Source organism: Oryctolagus cuniculus, chromosome 15, assembly GCF_964237555.1.
Source record: "Oryctolagus cuniculus chromosome 15, mOryCun1.1, whole genome shotgun sequence".
Lineage (NCBI taxonomy): Eukaryota > Metazoa > Chordata > Mammalia > Lagomorpha > Leporidae > Oryctolagus > Oryctolagus cuniculus.
In genome coordinates, this window is record NC_091446.1 from 71,320,177 (window position 1) to 71,336,985 (window position 16,809).

At 53.2% G+C, this 16,809-nt stretch overlaps 1 protein-coding gene across 2 annotated transcripts in view; it reads left to right on the forward strand.

Moving 5' to 3' along the window:
* The first annotated feature begins 4,241 nt into the window (after positions 1 to 4,241).
* The window catches only part of SH2D4B (SH2 domain containing 4B), a 114,082-nt gene continuing 101,514 nt past the window's right edge, over positions 4,242 to 16,809 (forward strand). Inside the window, exons 1-2 of one of the 2 annotated variants that reach the window (XM_070057949.1) lie at positions 4,242 to 14,243; positions 14,393 to 15,931. In XM_070057949.1, coding sequence (XP_069914050.1) covers positions 15,748 to 15,931 — 184 coding nt within the window. In that variant the 5' untranslated portion in view covers positions 4,242 to 14,243; positions 14,393 to 15,747. Of the gene's footprint in view, positions 15,932 to 16,809 lie in introns of both variants that reach the window. The other variant, XM_051833051.2, reaches the window with a different exon arrangement.

Below are 16,809 nucleotides of genomic sequence, written 5' to 3' on the forward strand. Positions count from 1 at the left end.
CTTTTGTTGTTAGGATCTATGATGTGAAAGATTGACAGAAATCTTCCACCTGCTGGTTCACCCCTCAAATGCCAGTAATAGCAAGGTCTGGGCCAGGCTGAAGCCAGGAACCAGGAACTGCAGGAACTGCATCTGGGTCTCCCTCATGGGTAGCAGGGGCCCAAGCACTTGGGCCGCTCTCCGCTGCCTTCCCTGGCATATTAGCAGGGAGCTAGGTCAGAAGTGGAGCAGCTGGGATTCGAACTGGCTGTCAGAAGCTGGTGTTCCACGTGGCAGCTTAACCCGCTACTCCACAATGCTGCCCCCCCCCCCCATGCTGATGGCTTCTAGACCAGCAGCCTCAGAGGCTCATGGGTTACAGAGGTGCAAGAAAGGGGGAGGGACAGAGCACTGAGGTCTCTACCTGAAGGCATCCTGCTGTCAGGGGAGGGACCCCCCCCAGGTGCCTGGTGTGTCATCCCTGTCCCCTGTTGGTGGGGAGCCTTTACCTGTACTAGGGGAGGGGGCTGCTGTATGACTTCATGGGTCTAGGGTCACTCATAAGATGGGATTTGTTACCCAGGTCCTCGATTTTCAGATGGTCTGCCCCTGGGACTGTGGGAATCCACCCTCCATGGGTACTGGGTCATGGTGCTCGCTGTGCTGCATCTGCTGCCATGCCCGGCAGGCCCAGGACAGCCTGGGCTTCTGCAGTATGGTTCCTGTCCCTGTCCCCGTCCCCGTCCCCCTGCCTTGCTCTCTCCAAAGACCCAGACAACCGCTCCCCTTGAGGGCCTTTTGAGCGCTTTGTAAAGAGCAAGACCTGGCCTCCATCCTCACTGGCTGCATCGAAGGTGTGTTCCTTCTCTGCATGCTTTTGGGGTCTGCAGGGTGCTCAGGAAAATGTCTAGAACTGGGGCTGCCATGCAACTTGGGGAGGAAGAAACAGAGTGAAGGGTACCCTGGGGGTGGGCCTGTTCTACCTGCAGCAGGGACCCCAGCTTGGAGAAGCAGGAGGAGAGTGTTCTTACAGAGGTTCAAGATAACTATTTCTTCCTTTTTCTCTTTTTGATTTACTTTACTTGAAAGAGTTACAGAGAGAGAGAATGAGAGAGTTTTTCCATCTACTGGCTCACTCCCCAGATGACCACTCTACTGCCTGGGTTGGGCCGTGCCAAAGCTGGGAGTTTCATCTGGTCTCTCATGTACGTGGGTCATCTTCCGTTGCTTTCCCAGGAAGCTGGATAAGAAGTGGAGCATCTGGGTCTTGAACCAGTTCCCATGTGGGATGCCTGCCCATGTTGCAGGTGGCGGTTTAACTCACCTGGCCATAGCACCAGCCCCCCAAGATAACTGCTTCCCTGCTTCCCTGTAGCAGCTTTCTTCCTGTGTTCTGCATCTTGTATTCCAGCAGGGGCTTCAAAAGCATGGTGTCATGACAAACAAGAAATACGTGATCATCTTAGACTTTATTTTTATCATCTCAACTTTGAGCTAAAATTTTATATATATATATATATAAATATATAAATTAAAACAATCTAAACATAGCACAGTGGGAAGTACCCTTCCAGGGAAGGCCTCTGCACACAAAGAGGGATCGGTTTACATGGGGTTCTGTGCATGGCCATGGTAGGACCTTGCTGTTATAGCAGGGGGCGTGGTTTACCACCACAGAAAACCCAGTCAAACTGGCCTCAACAATGAGGGGAGGGCCTTGGCTCCTGAAACTGGAAAGTCCAGAGGCGGGTGAGTTTCAGGGTTGGTTTGGTCCAAGTAAGTGGCTCAATGACTTCAGCTGGATCTGGTTTCCTTTTGTCTCTGCGCTGGCGTCCACTGTGTCGCATCTGAGGCCACGGGAGGGACGACACTGCCACAGTGGGGCCTCACGGTGGCCATTGTGTGGGGGGGTGTGCTCCAGGATGTATTGCTCACTGCATGTAAGTCGCATGCTATAGGTTGGAGGGTGAGCACATATCTGTAGGTGGAAGTGTGGTTGTGGGCAGCGTTCTGCTCTTACAGGGGCTTTTATTTAAATCCACAGTGTCTCCTCCTTATTTAGAATTACTAATGCTGAGGGTTTATAAGAAGGGAGCTCACAGGCTGGCACTGTGGTGAGATGGGTTAGGCTGTCGTCTGCAGTGCCAGCATCACATATGAACACTGGTTTGAGACCTGGCTGCTCTACTTCCAATCCAGTTCCCTGCTAATGCACCTGCGAAAGCAGCAGAAGATAGGCCAAGTGCTTGGGCCCTTAAACCCACGTGGGAAACCAAGAAGAAGCTCTAGGCTCTCTTGGCTTCTGTGGCGGTTTGGGTGAGTGAACCAGCTGATGAAGGACCTCTCTCCCCTCTCCTCTAGCTCTGCCTTTCAAATAAATAAATCTTTAAGAAAAATGAGAGGTGTTCACTTTTTAATGCATGGGCCATGGAGCTAGGTGTGCTCATTGCTGATGTGGGTAAGAATATCCTGAGCCCCTCGCTTTGTCAAATGGGGGAAGGGGTAACAGTCTGGGTGTTTTGAGGATTAAATGAGATAAAGTGGGCAAAGTATTAACATAAGTTTATATTACTTAGTGTATTACTCCACCCCCCCATTCTTGCTAATATAATTTTAATGGTTGAGGAGATTTTTATCTGTAGCTGTCCATTCCCCACGGGCTGAGCCGCTAGGTTATGTGTAGGCTCGTTTTGAACCATGCTGGCGTGTCCCTTTAGAAACAAGCTTTGAGTTGTGGGCAGGAGCCTCAGCTGGCATTTGGAGTTCAAGGTCTGTTTGCTCTAGGCCAACAGAAGAGGGCAGGTGAGAAGAGGGGTTGTTTCGTGCCTGAGTGTGGACCTGGAGACGTTGCCTAGTTTGTCCAGAAGCAGCAGAGTGGCCTCCCATCTGCCGAGGGAGTCGGGGGCTCAGGGCCCAGGAGGAAGGGGGTTAGAAGAGCTTGGAGGGGGGAAAAGGGCAGGGCCTGGAAGCTGGGCTAGCAGGGCCTTATGTGAGCTTAAACTCCGGAGCTCAGCTGATGTTCTCTGAACACTACCAGACATCATGTTTGGACACTTGATGGACTCCTGTCTGACCCCACTCCTGGTAGCCACAAGCAGACTGCCCAAACTACACACATAGACACACATCCTGGTCACCCTCCTTGTCCAGCCACTCTGTCCTCTTGCAAAAGACGGAGGGTTGGAGGCTATGTAGATGATCTTGGGGACCCATGCTGTCACTCAGCTATGAGCAGGAGGAAACCATGTTTTTTTTTTTTGTTTTTTTTTTTTTTTTTTTTAAGTGTTTTTGTTTTTGTGCAGCACAGATGTGTCCCAGCATGTAAAAAAAGGAAAATTGGAATGTCCTCTAGCAGGGACAAGCCCTGGCTGGACCCCTCCCGTTTAGGATGGTAGGGGTGGGTCTAGGGGTAGGTTTGGGGTTGTGTAGACTTGACTAAGTTTTTCCATCTTTGAGGAGTAGAACTTCCCATGCTTTCTGTTACAGATAATTTTTTAAAGAACAGGCATGATGCATATAAATATTACCTGGTTACATGTCAGAGATCTTATTTAACTCATTGAGAGGGTTGGTAAGATTAGTAGCCAGGAGAAGTCACAAGGTGCCATGAATCTGCATGGAATAAAGGATTGTTGCATCCAAGTTTTTCCCCACCAGGAGTTGAGGGGTCAGTTGCACCTCCCTTGGGTATGTTATATGCACATCTACGGACAGGAATTATTTTGCACTCATCCCACAGCTTAGCTGTAAAATAACTCCAAAGTAACAGAAGCCTAGAATCAGATGCAGATAACTGGAAGGGCAGGCAATGTTTTCCACTTGTGACATCCAGAATCTTTTCTGCTTGTGCCAAATTTCCTTCCACTTCTTGTTCACCTGGCAGAGATCTTTAAAAATACAACCCAGGGCCGGCGCCGCGGCTCACTAGGCTAATCCTCCGCCTAGCGGCGCCGGCACACCGGGTTCTAGTCCCGGTCGGGGCGCCGGATTCTGTCCCGGTTGCCCCTCTTCCAGGCCAGCCCTCTGCTGTGGCCCGGGAGTGCAGTGGAGGATGGCCCAGGTGCTTGGGCCCTGCACCCCATGGGAGACTAGGAAAAGCACCTGGCTCCTGGCTCCTGCCATCGGATCAGCGCGGTGCGCCGGCCGCAGCGCGCCGGCCGCGGCGGCCATTGGAGGGTGAACCAACGGCAAAGGAAGACCTTTCTCTCTGTCTCTCTCTCTCACTGTCCACTCTGCCTGTCAAAAAAAAAAAATAAATAAATAAAAATAAAAATACAACCCAGCCAGGGAATCCAAAGGAGCCAATGTCTGGGTGAAAGTGACACCTGGCCAGGTAAGGGCTAGCGGCTGCCAGAAAAATGCTGGTGGCACAGGCTTCCATCTCAGTGAATGGATGGCTCGGGCCATGCCTGCCACCCGAGTGGCCACAAACCTGCTTGACACCTGTCTCCATCCGTCTTGCCAACACCTCAGTTGCCACATCCTAAACGACTGGACTTGTCACCACTTCCCCCAATCCCAGGCACATCTCAACCTGCTGCTCCTCTTTCCCATCTTAGCAGAGGGCTCCACCATCCACCCGGTGGCTAAGTCCAGAAATGCAGGCATCACTGGCTCTGGGTCTCACCTAACCAGGAAGAGATCTTTAACAGCTTACTCCCTGGAGCAACCATCGAAGCCGAGTTCACAATCATTGTTTTTTTCTTCTGAGTGGTTTTGGGACTCTATTTATGGGCATGAAAATTTCTTTCCAGGGATGACTGCATTTGAGGTCTATTGACTTCCTTTACCTGTGGATCCTGGTGATTCCTCGAAGCTGCAGGAGTAGGACTTAGCATAAAAGAGAACCTGTAAAGGTGTTGTAAGAAACTAGGGCATGGGCTCCCAGCCCCCGGCTCGTGAACGCCTCCCCTCCTTGCTACACTGCTTACAGCTGGCAAGAGTGTGCATTTAGATTTTGCATCTGTGGTCCTTTTCCCCCCTTACAATCTTCCCTTCTACTCCAAGGCTGTACCAGGATCCACATCAGCCCCAGGCCCACAGACACAGGCGGGTGTTCTGTGCATTGTCCTTCCTTCCCTTCTGGAGAACACTGGGCTGATGAGGGGCGAGGGAGAGAACTCACCCTATTTTCTCCCTTTTATGTGAAAGGAAACAGACTTGGTCTAAGGAACTCGCCTGGTGCCACACAGCTGGGAAGAGGCAGAGCAGGTTATAGCCCAGGATTTCCACTCCAAGGACCATTCGCCCTCTGATGACACTGCGGCCATCCTCTAGTGTCCACAGGGGTTGATTCCATGATAGCCCGCAGATGCTCAAGGTTCATATAGAGTGGCATGGCATTTGCAACTGATGTAGCATGTTGTCCCATATACTTAAATCATGGCCAGATGATTTAGAATACCTAATACAACGTAAGTGCTATGTATATAGCTGCTAAACTGTACTGTTTAGGGAATGATGACAAGAAACAAAGTCCTGACATGTTCAGTCCACATGCATCCCCCCTCCGCCCCCAGTATTTTCAATCCTTGCTTGAATCCGCAGGCACAGAAGTCACAGGTACAGATGGTTGACTGTAATGTGTAGAACAGAGCCAGAAGGCAAAGACACAGGCTGCAACGTGGCACAGCGTGAAGGCAGCCCAGGGTACATAAGGGAGTTAGGGACTGGGTTGTATTTTCCCCAGTGTGGTCGCAACACTGGTTCTGGAAATATAGCCCCAGACCTGTTAAAGACGCAGAATCTACCCATGTCTTCTTCCCCATCTGACTGGCTGAGGAATCCAAGATGCCGGGGGCGAGGGGGGTGAGCAGCAAGCTGTTTGACCAGCCCTTGGGGGACTTTTATGCATGCCCAAGTTGGAGAGCTGGCCTTGGGAGGGTAGAGGCAAAACCACTACCACAACAGACAGCCCCTTGACTTTGAAAAACGTGTGTTTATCCTGCTGGATGCTGGGGCTGGGGTAGGGAATGCTCTGCTCCACACTCTTTCAGGGACCCTAGCTGCTAGATAGAGCAAGTACCTTGGAGCCATGCACAGTCAGTTGGTGGTTGGGAAGAGGATGAGGACCAGAGAGGAAGATCCTAGTGGTGAGGCCTGGCCAGAACTCAGAAGCCTATGTTTAATTTCACGAGGCTGACGAGAGTCTGGTTGTGTGGTCAGGAGGTGAGATATTAGAGGCCACTGGTGCTCTGGGCTCCAAGTCCCATGGTTAGGGAAGTGAAGAGTGGAACTGGGATTCCCTGACTTCCTAAGTCTCTCTTTGCAGGCAACTTAGGGCCCAGACTGTGATGGGATGGTTTGTCTCACAACCTCTGCTCAGGGGGTTTCCGGCTCCGCAGAGCAGCCTGCAGGTGGTGGGCTCTTCCTTATGCAGGGCGGGCACGGACTGCACAGGGTCAGAGATGGGCATGATCTGCGTGCTCCACGTTGCGCTTGGCTATGGGCTTGGCTGTAGCAGCAAGACCTGGATTCCAGTGAGTCCTCATCCACCATTAGAAGCGGCCTGACCTTCAGCTTTGGGATAATAGAATTGCCTCCTTCATAATTTTGTTCTGAGGATTCAATGAGATATAAAGAGAAAGCCCCTGGCCTAGTGCCTGCTGTTTTACTGTGGCCATGTAAAAAAGCTGTTCTTCCCTGGCTGCTCCGCCACCCAGGGGTCATGCGGATGGCGGCTGCTGGGCTCCCCTGGTGCCTGGGAACCTGGCTTGGGGGCAGTGGGGTTCACTTGAGATCCCAGGCCCTTGTGGGACAGGGGTATAACTTCACACTGTTCATCAGGATGATCCTGGGGCTTGGTGCAGGGGGCCTGTGGATTGAATGTGACTGCTCTGTAGTTGAGAGAGATGGCAGACTGCACAGTATTTAGCAGGGACCAGGGGAGCCAGGAGGGCTTTGTGGGAGGCCATCCACAGCCTCAGCTTGTGTCCTGCGGGGTCTCACAGAGCTTGCCTGCCTTTCGAATTAATAAGCTTCAGTCCCTGGCTGAGCTTTGGTCAGTCTGCTATGCTTGGGCTGAGTGGGCTTGTTCCAGGGGTGAGCAGATGGAGTAGAGTGGTGTGTAATTAGCAGGGCTGGGGTGCAGGCAAGTGCTGGCCACCCGTCTGTGCCCCACAGCCGTCCTGAGGACCCAGAGCTTCCTGCTGCACTGGCTGGGGGCAGGCACAAAGCACTCAGCGTTTCCCTTAGAAACTGCCCGGTCCCTCTCTGTGTCACTGCCTTCCCTGAGCGGGGCATAGGAGGGAGAGCTGGGACCCCGCGTATCTAACGGAACCTGCATCCGACTAGGAAGTGGGTGACTGGGCTCGGAGGCCCGGGAGGACTTCCTGTTCAGGACAGGCCATCAGAAAGGGCCCTTTGTGGCTGCTGGTCTGGGCTCCTCCCCTTCTAAGTCTCTTGTCCCATCCATCTCTGCATGTTCTTGGCAAGATGATAGGAGAGAGGGCAAGACACAGCGTGGTCAGGAGGCACTGGTGTCAAGCGTCCAAAGCCTTAAACAAGGTTAAGCAGCAGGGGGCTGCCAGGCTCTTACAGCAGAGGATAGGGGCACGTCCCTAGGCTGAGAGATGGGTCCAGGCTCCGGGGGCCGGGAGGGACCCTGCAGCACACCCATCGGTATCTCTGCAGATTGCCCCGCCCTCCCCAACTGCATGCAGACCCTTCCCCTGCAGGTAGCAAACGGGGCAGCAACCCCCTCAGCCACGGTCACAGAAACTGCCCCTTCCCCTGGTGTTTGTGAATCAGAGCCAGCCCCGAGTCACAGGCCTGACCTGCAAGCGAGGCGGGGACGCTTGCTCGGCAGGCAGAAGTAGCTCCTCACTGTACTCTGCCACCTCGGGTTATTTTGATTTTCCAAGTTAGCAAGGAATCAGGCCCCAGACTGAGAAAAAGGGAAATAGTGTGTGCTTGGCTGACTCATAAATTCCTTATACAGTTAATGCAGACTAAAGCCCTGTGGAGCACTCTGAAATTTTTTTTTTTTTGTAAGATTTATTTATTTATTTGAAAGAGTCACAGGGAGAGACAGAGAGCTTCCATCTGCTGGTTGACTCCCCAGGTGGCCGCAACGGCCTGGGCTGGGCCAGGCCAAAGCCAGGAGCCGGGAGTTTCTTCCAGGTCTCCCACTTGGGTGCAGGGGCCCAGGCACTTGAACCATCCTCCACTGCTTTCCCAGGCCATCAGCAGGGAGCTGGATCAGCAGTGGAGCAGCTGGAACTTGAACCAGCGCCCATATGGGATGCCGGCATTGCAAGCGGCAGCTTGACCCACTATAGCACAGCGCTGGCTCCAAGCGCCCTGATTCTTACCCAAGACAGACTCACGAAAAACAGAACTGACTGGGAGATCTTGGGCTGCTGGGTTGGCCACAGCCCTGGGCTCTGCTACTGGAATCAGAAATGCATGTGTGTGTGTGTGTATGTGTGTGTGTGTATAGTGGTTTGTTTACAAATGTCAGCCTGGGTGGTCTTGCCTTTTACACACACTTAGATGCCACCGGTTCTGTGGCGAAGAAGGCGCAAGCCCTCCTCGTGAGTTCTACGTAGTGCCAGGGACTCACGCTCCTGGCAGCCCGTGTGCTCCTGACTCCTGTCTCCTTCGGGGATCTCTGTTTAGCCCCACTTCTACCCTGGCAGAATTTGATAAAAATCCACATTTTAAAAATAATAAATCTCACTGTGCGGGTTTTGTGCTTTAAATCAGTTTGATGAAGGTGAGGTGGTCCTCAGCCCTGTGTCGCCTGGCTGCTTCCTTTCTGCTACTGTCTCTGTAGCTCAGGAACCCTAATTTCCAGCCCCTGGGTTGTGTGGGGCAACTTGGCTCCTCCTCTAGCATTGCCTCCTCACCTAACAAGGTATCCAGCTCAGGGGATTCTTCATTTTAGTGTGACTTGGGAGGGTGCAGTGAATTCAACCATTGCTTGGGACTCCTGTGTTCCATATTGGATTGTCTTGGTGAGTCTGTATCTGATTCAGCTCCCCGCTAATGTGCCTGGGAAATCAGCAGATGATAGTCCAAGTACCTGAGCCCCTGCCATGCATTTAGGAGACCTGGGTGGAAATCCTGGCTCTTGGCTTTGATTTGGCCCAGCCCCAGCTGCTGTGACCATCTGGAGCATAAAACAATAGATGCAAAATTTCTGTCTCTCTGTCACTCTGCCTTTTGAATAAATAATTAAATCTTTAAAAATGAGATTTATTTACTCTCCTTAGAAAACAGTGGGGGCTAAACATAAAACTGGGGCCATATTATACAGAGTATGATAGTATTTTACAACCTGAGCATCCCAGGCCAATATTCTTCTCACTATCAATTCTTTTTTTAAAAGATTTATCTACTTAAAAGGGATAGTTAGAGATGAGGGAGAGACACAGAGAGAGACCTTCCATCCTCTGATTCACTTTCCAAATGTCTACAATGCAATGGCTGGGGCTGAGACAGGCCAAATCCAGGAGCCAGGAGTTTCATCTGGGTCTCCTACGTGGGTGCAGGAGCCCTAGCCCAAGCCATCCTCCACTGCTTTCCCAGGCCATAGGCAGAATGGCTCAGAACAGGAGCAGCTGGGACTCAAACCAGTGTCCATATGGGATGCTGGTGCCACAGGCAGAGGCTTTACCTTCTATGCCACAGCGCCGGCCCCACCAGCAATTCTAATATCTGTATTGCACTTTATCCTGTAGTTGTGCATGACTGATTAATCCAAATCCCCTTTATTGAACACATCAGTTACTCTGAAAGACTTTACTGTTATGACTCATGCTGCAGTAATAATTCTTATGTATGTCTCCAGAGAAGATAACCGCTGAGGGATGCCCTGGCAGGATCATGAGTAACAGGTGAGGGTGGAGCACATAACCCCTGCTTCTCTTCCTGGGCATGCCTTCTCTTTGCACTATTTTGGACTGCCATAAACTAATGAAACGGCAGAGCCCTTTCTAGGTTCCGCGTACCGGCTCTTGTCTCAGGACAGATATGTCTAAGTTTAGAAGTCTGAATACCAGCAGGATTCTTAATATTTTTGAGGCTGTTCTCATCTGTTCATACTTTTGGCTAACTTGGGAATTAGTTTATCAGGCCTCTCCCCCACACCCCAATTTCCTTTCAGATTTGTCTTGGATGATATTAAATGTATAAACTGATTCGATACTGTATTAGGCACTGCTGCATGACAGGGCCCCTCCAAGTGTAGTTTATATAAATAAGTAACACATAGGCAGGTGCATCTCATACCCTTCCTGAGGTTAGGAATCCAGGAGCAGCTTAGCCACGTGGTTCCGGCCCCAGGCTGTCTCACTTGACCAGAGCTGGGGGTCCTCTTCCAGCCTCACAACATGAGTGTTGGCAGGAGGCTCCAGTTTTTCTGCATGTGGGTTTCACATCACGGTTTCCCGAGGGAGAGAGGCGAGAGCGAGCCTGAGATAGAAGCCGAATGTCTGTCATGACATACCACCACTTGCAGCACATTCAGCTGACCCTAGAGACCAGCCTGGTATGTGTGAGGTGATCGTGCAAGGGTGTGAGTTCCAGAAACTGGAGATTCCTGGCACCCATTCAGGAGACTGGCCAAGCCAGACGTGAATAGGATAGCTTATAATACTGGGTCTTTCTGATTGTGAATGTGCTGTGTTCCTAGACCAACTTAAATCCTAGATATGCTCTCAGCAATGATGGTAACTTTTCTTCATTACTGGTCCTCACATTGTGAAATTCTTCTCTAGGATCTTTTATTTGCATTGCATTTTCTAGTCTGGTGTTGTACTCCCATGGGGACACTCCTGGTTTTTATGCCTGTGCGTTTCCAGTGGTGACATAGCAGAAACTACTGTAGATTCTGGGTTGCAAAACTGAGGCTAGGAGAGTTGCTGGATGCTTCTGGGTGCAGCTTCCCTACGTAAGCCGGGGTAGGGTCCTGTCATGACCATCAAGCCACCTGCTGCCCCACAGATACAGCGCATCTGCCCATCATTCCCAGGTCCCTCTCCAGCAGCCTGTCTGCACTGGCCTAGGCTCTAGTCTGTTCCCTTTTGAAAGCTTCATTCTATTTGAAGAGACACTTACCCAGCACCACTGTGCACCAGGCAGTGTTCCAGGTCAGCGAACCTGCCAGAGAAAGACAAATACATGATAACCAAATAAATAATTGAAGTGGTATTTTACAAAGTAAGTGCTAAGGGAGAAAACAGAGCAGGAAGGCAAGGGTCAGGAGTCCAGAGTGGGTGAAAAGTCTGAGGCAAGAGTTGAAGGAGGGGATTGAGCCAAATGGGTTCTATGCAGCATTGGCTCCAGGCCCTGAGCAGGGTGCCTGGTGTGTCTGGCAAGCAACAGGGAGGCCCAGCGTGAGGCCAGCAGCCTGGAGCTGGAAAGACAGGGGAGGAGACTGGGGGCTGGCGGTGGCATCTAAGGGGGTAAGGGGTGGGACAGATCATAGAGGGAATTGTGGGCCCCTGCAGGGATTTGTCCTTTTTTATTTTTTTAATTTATTTTATTTTTATTTTTGACAGGCAGAGTGGACAGTGAGAAAGAGAGAGACAGAGAGAAAGGTCTTCCTTTACCGTTGGTTCACCCTCCAATGGCTGCCACGGCTGGCGCGCTGTGGCCGGCACACTGCGCTGATCAGATGGCAGGAGCCAGGTACCCATCCTGGTCTCCCATGGGGTGCAGGGCCCAAGCACTTGGGCCATCCTCCACTGCCTTCCCGGGCCACAGCAGAGAGCTGGCCTGGAAGAGGGGCAACCGGGACTAGAACCCGGCGCCGCTAGGTGGAAGATTAGCCTAGTGAGCCGCAGCGCCAGCCCTTTTTTTATTTTTAATTGATGTTCCCATTTCACCCACATTCATTTAATTTGCTTACAAGTCAGAGAGACAAGGAGATCTTGCATCTGCTGGTTCATTGCCCAAATGCCTGCAGCAACCAGGGAATGGGCCAGGCTGAGTCAGGAAACAAGAACTCAATCCAGGTCTCCCTTGTTGAGGGAAGGACCTCCCAGGATGCACATTAGCAAGAAGCTGTTTGGGAAGCAGAGCTGGGACTCAAACCCAAGCACTCCCGATAAGGATGTGGCATCTGAACTGCTGTGTGACTTTGGCTCTGACTCTGAGTAAGGTGGGCTTTCAGTTGTAAAAGAATCTCAGATGAGGGTCCGGAGCTGTGGCGTAGTAGGTAGGCTAAACCTCCACGGGTGGCACTGAATTCCCATACGGGAGCTGGTTCATGCCCTGGCTGCTCCACTTCTAATCCAGCTCTCTGCTGTGGCCTGGGAAAGTAGTGGAAGATGGCCCAAGTTGGCCCAAGTCCTTGGTCCTCTGCACCCATGTGGGAGACCTGGAAGAGGATCCTGGATCGTGGCTTCGGATGGATCCACCTCCGGCTATTGCGGCCATTTGGTGGGTGAATCAGCAGATGGAAGATCTCTCTCTCTCTCTCTCCCTCCCTCCCTCTCCCCCTTTCTCTGTAACTCTACCTCTAAAATAAATCTTTTTTAAAAAAGAATTTCAGGTGGAATCAGAGGTATGGGCACCTGCCGTTCTACCCTCTTGTCCCCACTGGCAGCGCACACAGTCCTTGTGCCTTGTGTCCTGGGATCCAGCCGGAGCCTGAAATTTGTCTTTTGTGCCTCCTGCCTCCTCCTCTCCCCACCACACCAGTGCCAGAGCCATCTCCCAGGCCTCAGAAAAGAGCAGGCATTGTGATGCAGCAGATTAAGCTGTGGCTGGATATGCCACATCCCATATCAAGTGCTTCAACCCTCACAGCTCCTCTTCTGATCCAGCTTCCTCCTAATGTGCCTGGGAAGACAGCAGCTGAAGACTCCCCTGCTTGGGTCCCTATCATTCATGTGGGAGACCCAGATGGAGTTCCTGGCTCCTGGCTTCAGCCCAGCTCAGCTCTGGCTCCTGTGGTCATGTGGGGAGTGAACCTGCAGATGGAAGATCTCTTCCTCTCTCTGTTTCTTCCTATCATTCTGCCTTTCAAATACATTATAAATAAATAAAAATCTTTTTTTAAAAAGAAGTGCCTCAAGCAAACAAAGTCTTTCAGTTTAAGTGCTCCAAGTGGAGTGATTGGTTTATCCATCCCCACTTCCAGACTTCCTGGCATGGGAAAGCCCAGCTCCGGCTGCAGGTTTGGGTCCCTCCCTATGCCAGTGGCCGACTTCCAGAGGCTGGGATTTTGGATCACATTGTGGGATTTGTGAGATGCATTTCATTTCAGTCATCTGAATTATAATTACACATATATAATTATATACACTCTATATCTTACTCATTGTATAAAACAGCAAAGAATTGTCTGAAGTGGTCTACTTTGCTCTTCAAAGGGGGGGGGTACCTAAGAAACCATGCTGAAGAATTGGGTGTGTAATTTCCATATTTTTCCTTTGTCTATACAAAAAGGAAAGAGCCATCTGGACTGTTTATAATATGTATTACTCTGTGTGCGACGCTGGGCATGGTGTCTTCTCATTTTATCTGCGTGGACATTTTCCTTCCGCAAAACAGCGGACCCCATTCTCTCTGACAGGCACAGAGGGCATTCAGGTGCTTTCCAATTCCTTGCACAACAGGCCTGCGTCAAAAGGAATTGCGTTAGCGTGCAAAATCAAACACGCCACAGCGGCCAAACTGGAGACGAAACGAAACCAGCCGAAAGGCCACCAGAACCCTTATCCCGCGGCCCTGCGTCCAGGCCATTAACGCCCATGGCCAGGGCATCCTCCCGCACCCAGTCCCGCCCCCTCCAGCCCCGGGCTCCCCACGTAGCAAGAGCGGGGCCCAGGCTGGACGCCAGGGGGCGTCGCGGGCTGTGCCGGGCCGGCCGTGGCTCCGCCCGCGTGTTTTCGGAAACCGATTCGGGCTCGCGCAGGCCGCGACCCGCGGCGGGGCAGGCCCCCGGGGCTCCGCGTCTCCCGGCCTCCTGCGGCACTTGGCCTGGGCTCGCCGTGCAACTGCCCTCCCTCAGGGAGCTCGCCCGCCCCGCCCAGAAGGGGGCGCTCGCCGTGCCTGCCAGCGTCGCTGCCCAGCTCTGCCGGAGGACGTCCACCTCGGCGACTCACCTGGCTGCCCCGACACTGCTCCTCCCGCCCTGCGCGCGCCCGCCCGCTTTTGTCGTGGGTCGTCTGGGGGGGGGGGGGCTCCAAGTTGGCCAGCAAGAGGCCGGCTCCCCGGCGGCTGTCCTCCTCCTGTGTCTTGTCAGGCGTGGGCGCCACCCAGCCACAGGTAGCGCCAGAGGCAGGAGTGAAAGACGGACCTGAGAGCGGAAGGTGGGAGTCCCAGCCCACAGCTCTGGCGGTGGCAGAAGCATCTGCGTGGGGGCGGCAGAGGGTCCCGGGCACCCTGTCAGCGCGCCTCTTTTTGATGCGGTGGACTGAGCCCCTCAGAGCCACTGAGCCACGCCCCTTCCTTCCCACAGCTCTTGGGTGCCTGACCTGTCTCCCGCCCTGTCCCCCCCTGGGGACCTAAGTGGACGCAAAGGTCGCCAAGCCCACCAGGCCGTCTCGCTGGAATCCTGCGTGCCTCTCTCTGGTCAGATGACACTTTGAAACCCTCAACAGATTCAGAGTGGCCAGTGGGCGTCAGATTTGATGACTGGGTCCCGATGCAGCCACTTGTCGATGGGGACAGCCAGAGGCGAGTCACTCAGCCTTCTCCCAACCCAGCTTCCTTGTCCGGGTAAAACGAGGAGCTCTGGGCCCGTGTTTATTCAAGGTCTGTCTTTGTGTTTCAGCAACAGCATCCCTCCTGCCTGTCACAGGCCAAAGTGGGGGGGGGGCGCTTCTAGTCCAAGCAGGAGGTGTGACCCCACCCTGGCCGGGGTGCATCTGATCAAGATGGACAGGAGCCGGTTTCCTCTTCTTGTTGGTGAGCTCCAGAGGCCTGCCACAAGCAATGAGATCGATAGCCACCACCTAAATGGGCACTATCTGAGGGACTAAGCTATAGCTGGCCTAGGCGAAGGGAAAGGCCTGTGCATTTCCACCCTCCCCTTGCATTCCACCGGGAGCCCCGCTTCAGCTGCTCTGTGTTGATTCCACTTCATTTTCTCCCTTGGCTATGATACAGACAGGAGGAAAAGTCTTTTCTCCCCTAGCACAGAGTTTTCGAAGCATTACCTTGCTATGCCCGGTGTCCTGGAAAAGCCAGCTGACAATGATGACGCAAGTAGAGTGAAGGCCCGAGGAGCTCAGTAGCTCCTGCTGGCTCCTCTGGCTTCTGAAATTGGCTCCCAGGACATGGAATGAGCGTGCACACAGCCGTCTCCTCCTCCTCTTATCTGTGCAACAGAGATCGGTTCTCAACTGGCCGGGGGCAATGTCATTGATACAGCTGGTGTCATTGTTACCTTCCACGAACAGATCACTCGACACCTACCGGCCCAGGCAGAGCTGGACCTGGGCATTGCCCAGCTGAGCTGCAGGCCTGGGCCCTCCCCATTGTCCCAGAACCCCAAGTGAGGCCTCGATGCAGGTGTTGCTGGGATGCGGTGCTTGGTGACCCAACAGAAGGACTGAATTTCGACTGGCGGCTGCTTTTCCCTGGAGGATCTTGGCTGTCTCTTTGGTGCCTGCTGCCTGGTGTCTTTTGCTGTTCTGGGGCAGAGGAGATGAATTTATCCCCGGCTGGCTGCTGAGGCAGAGTGATGATGGGGCCCAGATCAGGGGCACTGGGAGCGCCCCTGGTGTGAGGAGGCAGGGCGAGGAGCGGCATCCGGCCTGGTGCAGCCTCCGGGGCTGGTGGCCGCCTGCGCGGTGCCTCGCAGGTGGCATCATGCTGCAGCAGATCCTGCACGACTTGTACATCGACCCTGAGCTGCTGGCCGAGCTCAGTGACGTGCAGAAGCACATCCTCTTCTACAAGATGCGAGAGGAGCAGCTGAGACGCTGGAGGGAGCGAGAGGCCGCGGAGGCCCTGGCCCAGGCCGAGGGCCTCAGGCCCCCTCAGGGCAAGCGAGGTATGTGGTGAGAGGGGGCTGCTCACCAGCGCTCCAGGAGGTGGAGGTGCTGGGCTCTTCAGGAGAGGCGCTGGTGTGATGAGGGCTGTGGGCCCAAGACCTTTGTCCTATCAGCCTGGGCTTTAATCTTTTGGCCGGGATGCCAGGGCTTTGGGGTGGCATCCGGGTGTATCCCAGGACTTGCTGTATTACATGTGGAAGGTCTCAGTTCTGGGACGACACCCTCGTGGGGCCCCCAGATTGCACTGACGTGGTTGGTATTTCCATGGTGGGTGAGGGGGCATATTCTTGAACCTTACCACTGGTTCTTGGCTAGGGTGCATTGCACACTCAGTTCCTGTCTTCCTTGTGAGGCTCAGTGGTTCCCAGCTGGGGCCGGCACCGTGACCTGCGCCTTCCTCTCGCAGGTTGTGTTATACCTGGAGCACCGCTGGGCCTCTGGAATGAGGGAGTCAGGGGGGCTTTATACCTTTCAGGTGGTTTGCATGCAAAGTCCTGTGCAGTCAAGCCTGTGGACTGGTTCACCTGGGAATGAGGGAGATGCTTCAGGATTCCCCCCGGGGTGGAAGCAGGAAGGCTCCTGAGACTTGTACAGGCCTCAAGAATCTGCTGGGATAGGACTCATGTGGCTGCTACATAATTGAAGTGCAGCTTTGATTTTTTTTCTAAGATTTATTTATTTATTTGAAAGGCAGAGTTACAGAGAGGCAGAGAGAGAGAGAGAGAGAGAATCTTCCAGTGTCTAGTTCACTCCCCAAATGGATGCAACAGCTGGGGCTGGGCCAGGCTGAAGCCAGGATCCATCTGGATTGGTAGTACTTGGGCCGTCATCTGCTGCAGGGAGTGGGATCAGAAGTGGAGCAGCCGGGACTCGAACT